Source organism: Centroberyx affinis, unplaced genomic scaffold (assembly GCF_046629955.1).
Source record: "Centroberyx affinis isolate AG114_WGS23_722 - 3 ecotype Tasmania unplaced genomic scaffold, CSIRO-AGI_Caff_v1 ptg002072l_1, whole genome shotgun sequence".
NCBI lineage: Eukaryota > Metazoa > Chordata > Actinopteri > Beryciformes > Berycidae > Centroberyx > Centroberyx affinis.
The window spans coordinates 141843-148848 of record NW_027280402.1 but is presented as its reverse complement, the minus strand read 5'-3'; the positions used below and the strand labels follow the sequence as shown (position 1 = coordinate 148848).

The following is a 7006-nucleotide window of genomic DNA, read 5'->3' as shown; positions in this document are numbered from 1 at the left end:
TCAACTGCACTGCAGCTGGTGTCCAGTGTGTGTGACAATCATTAAAAATGTATACCATCTCTCCAAACAGTGTCCTGACAAGCCACTCGCGCTCATTGGATATCAGTCATTAAAATTTAGCGAAGGGGGCAAAGGGTGGCCTAGCTATCAGGTTCCTCATTCAGGCTGTGAATGAATTTTTCAACGTCCTATTACATCTACAGGCACCGCTGCTGACGTCTCAAGGCTGTAAGCTCTGACACTGCCGTTGTCGTTCTCTGTCGCTATTGTATCTGAGGCGTGACAAAAGCCGAATCAACAATAACAACATGAGTCTCAGGGTGGCTATACTGATTCATGTACTACTGGTGGTTGACAAGGCTGATTCCAAAAAAGGTGAGTTGCTATTTGTTATCTTGATGGGGCATAGCCTAAACTTGATGGGAGTGCTTTATCTTACAGGTACTGTACATACTGCGCAAGTTAAGCCTCAGTTGTTCAATGTCGGCTTTTAATACACTTTCAAAGGTCGTATCAAGTTGTTATAAAATAGAAAAAAATAATAATAAGTGAGCAAGTAACCATAAACTATGAAGGTCCTGTGCATTTCCATATATTAGACAATACAGTACCTTTGACTGAAAAGGTTATTCATTATAATTGTCAAACAATACACAGATGTATGGGCATCTTTGTGACTTGAAATACAACTTTTAACAAAGTAACACATTTTTATTTTTTATTACTCTGAGGCGTCAAATGTGGTGGGATCCTATCTGCTCCATCTGGGAATATATCCAGTCCAAACTTCCCAGGCCTGTATCCCTACAACATCGAGTGTGCCTGGCTAATTGTGGTGGCAGAGGGTTCCTCTGTTCTCCTCACCTTTCACCACTTTGAGCTGGAGTACCATGCCAACTGTGCTTACGACTACATCAAGATTTATAATGGCATATCTGAGGATGAGGGGAACCTCCTTGGGACATTCTGTGGTGACATCTCCCCACCCCAGTTCACCTCCTCCTGGAACGTCATGTCCCTCATCTTCCATTCAGACCGCCACGTGGCCTACAGGGGGTTCACCGTTGGCTACAGAAAAGGTGACTTGTCATATTCTATACAATGTACAGTGCATTCTCTAGGCTAGGGATCAGCAGGCTAACTACCTCCAGTTAAGTTGATTCTTTCTGGCCAAGTTGCTCAGTTTTTAGCTAAAAATATTATAATAAACCCTTTTCCTGACTAACCTCACAGGATAGCTTATGCCTCACCACAACCTTACATAGAAAACAAACAAAAAAAGGTGTGATCGTCAGTTTTCAGAGATATAGCAATTTTTGACTGTAGTCTGGCCAGAAAGTGAAAACCTTAGAGTTGGGAAGATATTAGGTTAACTGTAAAGATGCAGTACAATGAATGAGTAACCCATGCAATTCCAGTGGTGCAGGTAGACCTTCTTTGTTTTCAAGTCTGCCTCATACACCAAATTACCGTCCTAATTACTTCCCTCTCTAGAGGTTGTGTTTATTTTTTGTGGTCTCTATTGTTACTTGTTTTGAAAGGGAAACAATGAAGCTGAATTTGCCTTCTACCCTCTCTAGATATGTGCGGTGGAGTTCTAACTGGCCTGTCAGGCGTCATCTCCAGTCCAGGCTACCCTCAGGAGTATAGCAATAATGCCGACTGCTCTTGGACCATCCATGTCTCCAACAGCAGTGTGGTCAGCCTGGTCTTCCTGGACTTCCAGCTGGAGAACAATGAGGGCTGTAATTTTGACTTTGTGGCCCTCTTTGACGGCCCCACGGTCACCCACCGCCACCTGGGCAACTTCTGTGGGGGAGATAAACCCCCAAATATAATCACCACTTCCAACCAGCTTCTGGTAGTCTTCAAGTCTGACTTCAACATTGGGGGACGGGGGTTCAAGGCATACTATTACTCAGGTAAGAAAGCTTGGTGTGAAGAGTTCTATTCCAAAAATGCAATACAAAGCCCTCAGAAAGTATTCAAACCCCATATGTGTATACACAATTCGGGGTGTTAGAGCTTGAATTCAAAATATAATTTGGTTTGCCCATAATGATTTTTACAAAGTAAAAAAGATTAAACCCTTTGAGTCAACAAGTATTCATGCTCTTTGCAAGGTGCATCCAAATCCCTTTAATGCCCTTGAAATATCACTACAACTTGACACACATGATTGGTCAACCTGTGGCAATTTCAACTGATTTGATGTGATTTAGATACAAATATAAAACAATTTCTAAACAGTTCTCTAGAGCACAGTAGGCTCCATCATTAGGCTGACAGATCTATAGAGTTCCTTGTCTGAGAGCAGGAGACAAAAGATTCAAACGAAAATTGAACTCTTCAGTCATAATGCAAAGCACTATAGCTGACAGAAACTGGACATAACTCATCACCTACCACTATCCCTACCATGAACAAGAATGTGAAAGTACTTGAGTGGCCCAGACTTGAATCCCATTGAAAATCTGTGGAATGACTAGAAGACAGCTGTTCACAAACACTCCCCATCTAGCTTCACAAATCAAGGAGGAATGGGAGAAAATCCCAAAATCCAAATGTGCCAAGCTGATACAGATGTATCCAAGATTGAGGCTGTATTGCTGCCAAAGGTGCAAAGTATTGACTACCTGTTTAAATGAGATACCTCCGTAATTATTTTTTAATAAATTTGTAGTATTTTGTTTAGATTGTTGAAATATCACAACCAAGGACTTACCTAATATCCTTTAACATACAATAATTTTGTTATCAATCATTTTAGTAAAACTGTCACTTGTTCAACTTGTGAACATATTTTTGAATGCCACTCACTTTCTGTCAAGCTGAACTTGAAAGCAGTGTAGCGATCTGATATCACTGATAACACTGTCTAACTTATCTGATCAATTGTACTTTTACAGGAGAATGCCAGCAGGTCCTGACAGCTGTAAGCGGCAACTTTAGCAGCCCACACTACCCCAACATCTACCCAAACAACATCAACTGCCACTGGACCATCACTCTCGCAGTTGGATACCGGATCAAACTGTTCTTCCCAGTCATGGAGTTGGAGGATCGGAACAGTCTGTCAGACGAGTGCGACTATGACTCTGTTGCAGTTTATGATGGGGGCAGCCAGACAGACCCCCTGCTGGGATGCTGGTGTGGCACAGAACAAACTCCCGCTCTCATTTCAAAGGGCAACAAGCTACTGGTGGTACTCAGCACAGACAGAAATGAAGCTCATAGGGGCTTCACTGCTTCTTATGTTGGAGGTAAATCTGTCCTATACAGGCTCATTTCTTTACCTAGCACTTCTCTATCATAATTCTAGTTTCACAGGAATATTGTTTCTATCTATTGTCTGGGTGCTGTAGTTTTGAGCCTTGCACTCCTTACTAGTTGCTTGCAATGTTTGCAATCTAAAGCTTCAAGCAAATTATACTGTTGCACGCAAATCGCTCTGGGTAAGACAATCTTGTAAAACCCAGAAATATAAAATGTTCATCTCTGCAAACAAAGTAACGTATTAGACTTATCTTTTTAATGTCCCTCTTTTTATGCTGCTGTTAAACCAGTGTGAACTGTGTGTCTTTTTTCCAATCCAAGTGGTGCCAGTGAACATTAGCTGCACGAGAACAGAATTTTCAATTTTGATACCCATGCAGTCCTTACCTCAACTGGACCGTGAGAGCATCTACCTGGGGAATCCAACCTGTGCAGCCCAGTTGACAGCCACCTCATATAAGATACTTGCTCGTTTTGTCAACTGTGGTACTGCTGGCCAGGTGACTAGCCACTGATATTCCTCCTACATTTCTTCTTTATTGACGAAGCATCATGGCTGTTACTGTCCCACTATAATTATCACATATTTACCCTACTTAGGCTGTAAAATACATTATGATGTGCAGCGGAAATACCTATTTATCTTATGCCACTCAACATTTTACTTTGAGTTCAGGCCATAAACAGTTTGTTGCTTCTAACACATTGACCCCTGACCCCTTGCAGAAACGTCGGAACATCACCATGCTGGTGAACACACTCTACATTGATTTCTCTGACGGAAAGCAGCAGAACGTGCAGGAATATGAGGTGCAGTGTGATGCCCAGAGGAAGTTAGCGTCAGTGGCCATCATTTCAACAGAAGAGCGTCATCGACTCGATGAGTTGGCCCGCCAAGCGGAAAGTACCGGCAATGGCAACGGGCAGGGTGAGGATGCTGAGCCTCCTGACCCGAGTGATATCGTCTTCATCAGCATCTGTGTACTGGCTGTCATTCTCATGGTGATAGCTATCATATGGCTAGTGCTTCTTTAGAAATATACCCTTACCATCTTCTGCAAAGAAAGGACACTAACGTTGAAACAGTCATATTTTGTATAAAAATATTCATTGACATATTGACGTATAAAAACAGAGCAGAGTTATGTTGACTGTGTTGCCTAAAATGAGGAATAATTCACCTCTGATTCCAGTACAAAGGAATAGCATAGTCATCCCTACACTGACAATAAATTACCTATTCTTGACAATGATTTACATGCAATAAAGCAGCAGTACAAGGCTCATGATGTGCCACAAAGTATAAAAGTATTTTTTTTTATCTCATTTAGAGAGAAAACGTTTTAAAAACTTTAAATAAAAAACAAAACAAAACAGCATGCACCAAGAACCTTGACAAATTTCAAGAAAAGTCACCAGAAATCTTCAATATGCAGTCTTAGGTTCAGTCTTATCCAGCTTCAGTTATTTCTTATAGTTGGAAACCAGCTGGTTCACTGAAATTGTGCTGTCCTTCACTTGAGTTCTGATCTCAGGCTTGTGTTTGAAGGCAAAGACTAGCGCCCGAATGGTCCGTCTGTACGAACTGCTGACCAACCGGGAGCTCTGGTGGAACACTTCTCTCTCAATGTTGTCAATAAGGCCACAATCCTCCTGTTGGTCAGATAAGAAAATAAAATTAACATACATTCATTATTCAGTATTCACTATTAGTAATTAACTGGCCAGTGACCAAATGGCTAGCATGTGCAGTTTTCCAACCAGAGCAAAAGATCACTTAAAAAGGCTGCCATTGGACTTGCAATCAACAAATTTCGCTGTAATGAGTTACACCATAAGAAAAAGCCAGTTTTACAATAAATCCTTTTCTTTATTTGTAGAAAATATATATGTAAATGAAAATAAAATCAATTTGTAAATAAGTGCTGCTTGATGGATCATATGTATGCTGAATTTAAGTGGACCTGATTCAGAAAAGGTCTTAATTCATGTTCTACAACGTGTACATACATTTCCTGATGCGGAAGGCAACATTAAACTGCAAGAATTCACAAATGAGTTTGATGTGATGTTCTCTCTGATCCCATACATAGAGAGAAAGGGAGAATACAATGCATCAGGGCTAGGTGTTTATGAGTTCATATGACTGAGTATCTCATAGCTTTTCATTAAACAAGCATTACCCAAAATAATAAAGCCATACAATGGGAAATGAGCCATGGATAATGTAAAATGTAAAACAGAAGCACAGTGAAAGAAATGAGCCAAAGAGTAAGTACATTGGTATTTGCCATTAGAGTGGATTTCTCACCTTGACTTCCAGGGCATCAGCCATTAGTCTTCTAGCGTTGCTCCTGAGTCCTTCAGATTGTTTGTCGGAGCGTACTTCAATAGACGGCTTATTGGAATTCTCGTCAATGAAGGTTCTCCACTGAGTGTAAACCTGCGCTGCCATTGAACTCACCTCAGGGTCCACGTGCTTTCGCATTTTGTTGACAGTGTGACCTTAGAAGGGAGAAGTTTTCTCAACGTGTTGCAGTAAATGAATGTATTATTGTGTATTTGATGGAGGGTCTTGTGTGTATGGAGGTGAGCACTGTTCTGGTGGCTGTTTGCTCTTTAAAGTTGCATTGCTGCTGTAGCATACAGTGCAGACCAACTCACAGCCTGTAACCATATTGTGTTCATTATTTCTAGATCAAGTGATCATAATCTGTATTGGCCTTGGTTTTAATTGATTGTTCTACAGTGTGTGCCACACTGAGCAGATAGGTGACGGAAGGTTAATATTTTACTGAGAAAACTGATTTACTTGTTTGTCCTTCCCATCAACAGTGCATTGTGTGACTCTACATTATGTGTGTGTCTGAGCATCACCCAAAGCATAAATAACTATATGGGAAGTCGTGCAGAAAGATGGATCTTATTGTAACTACTCTATGGTCTACCTATTTTTGTTGACTTCAGCACCTCCCTGGATGGCATCTTCTTGTTCAGCTCCGTCAAGGCATGCAGCAGGTTGTCCTTGGTCTGTTCAGGCAACTCCAACATGGACTTGTAGCGCATGATGTCTTCAATCACAACCACCCTCTGTAAGACACACAAATAGCAGCAATTGGCAGAATGCATAAAAAAATATATCACTCGGTAACAGTAACTTAGCCTCTTTTTTCACGTGTAGGACTATTACTAGCTCACCCGTAAAGACTCGATCGTCGTTTGCCTGTAAACCTTGTCCTTGCTCTTCGTTTCTTTGGATGTTTCACCCTTGGGTAGCCGCACTACAAATTTGTCCATTTACACACAAAAACTAGTAAGCTATCTAGTGGACTGAGTGGCTGGCATTGACCACTGATTTAAACTGAAGCACTGTGCGTTTTGTTCGATACAAAGCAATTGATTACGAACAGCGTTAATTCAGGAGCGTCCTAATCTAAACAATACTAGCTAGCCAAGTAACTTCACAGCTGGTAACGTCAAGGTAGCTAGCCGACTAGTCTAGCTAACGCTGTCTTTAGTTTAAAATACGAAGTATTGAACGCATTGCCAGCTCTGTATTCAGATAAATTAGTTAATTCATACTCAGTGGAAAATAGTAGCTAGTATGTACGACAGCTGTGAGAAGTGTTGTCACTATTTCCCTCCTTCGCAAAACTAACGTTAGCTATGGTAGTTAGTAACTATGCGTGCTGTCTTTGTGTACTGTCGGAAATAACAAACTTATCAGTTC

General features: G+C 41.1%; 2 protein-coding genes across 3 annotated transcripts; one reads left to right on the top strand and one right to left on the bottom strand.

Annotated features, from left to right (window-relative positions):
* The first annotated feature begins 280 nt into the window (after positions 1 to 280).
* On the top strand, positions 281 to 4384 carry cdcp2 (CUB domain containing protein 2). The gene is made up of 6 exons (XM_071531389.1): positions 281 to 375; positions 732 to 1079; positions 1581 to 1922; positions 2910 to 3263; positions 3598 to 3776; positions 4003 to 4384. The coding sequence occupies exons 1-6, from the start codon at positions 309 to 311 to the stop codon at positions 4309 to 4311; spliced, it is 1599 nt and encodes a 532-aa protein (XP_071387490.1). The 5' UTR covers positions 281 to 308; the 3' UTR covers positions 4312 to 4384.
* Positions 4385 to 4412: 28 nt separating this feature from the next.
* tceanc2 (transcription elongation factor A (SII) N-terminal and central domain containing 2) lies at positions 4413 to 6948 on the bottom strand. Of its 2 annotated transcripts, XM_071531391.1 has the most exons (5): positions 6475 to 6948; positions 6225 to 6366; positions 5588 to 5781; positions 5287 to 5353; positions 4791 to 4929 (listed from the first exon to the last, which is right to left on the bottom strand). In XM_071531391.1, coding segments are annotated over exons 1-5 (504 nt in total). In that variant the 5' UTR covers positions 6574 to 6948; the 3' UTR covers positions 4791 to 4927. The 2 variants fall into 2 exon arrangements, with proteins under 2 accessions (XP_071387491.1, XP_071387492.1); XM_071531390.1 differs by lacking the exon at positions 5287 to 5353 and having other exon boundaries at positions 4413 to 4929.
* Between the last annotated feature and the right edge of the window lie 58 nt (positions 6949 to 7006).

Excerpts from the sequence above, each read along its gene's own strand:
- cdcp2 (XM_071531389.1), top strand. The coding sequence starts at position 309 with ATGAGTCTCAGGGTGGCTATACTGATTCATGTACTACTGGTGGTTGAC. Across the intron at positions 376-731 it reads CAAGGCTGATTCCAAAAAAG|GCGTCAAATGTGGTGGGATC; the intron begins GTGAGTTGCTAT and ends TATTACTCTGAG. Across the intron at positions 3,777-4,002 it reads ACTGTGGTACTGCTGGCCAG|AAACGTCGGAACATCACCAT; the intron begins GTGACTAGCCAC and ends GACCCCTTGCAG.
- tceanc2 (XM_071531390.1), bottom strand. The coding sequence starts at position 6,573 with ATGGACAAATTTGTAGTGCGGCTACCCAAGGGTGAAACATCCAAAGAA. Across the intron at positions 6,367-6,474 it reads CGACGATCGAGTCTTTACGG|AGGGTGGTTGTGATTGAAGA; the intron begins GTGAGCTAGTAA and ends TGTGTCTTACAG. Across the intron at positions 4,930-5,587 it reads CTGATGCCCTGGAAGTCAAG|GAGGATTGTGGCCTTATTGA; the intron begins GTGAGAAATCCA and ends TCTGACCAACAG.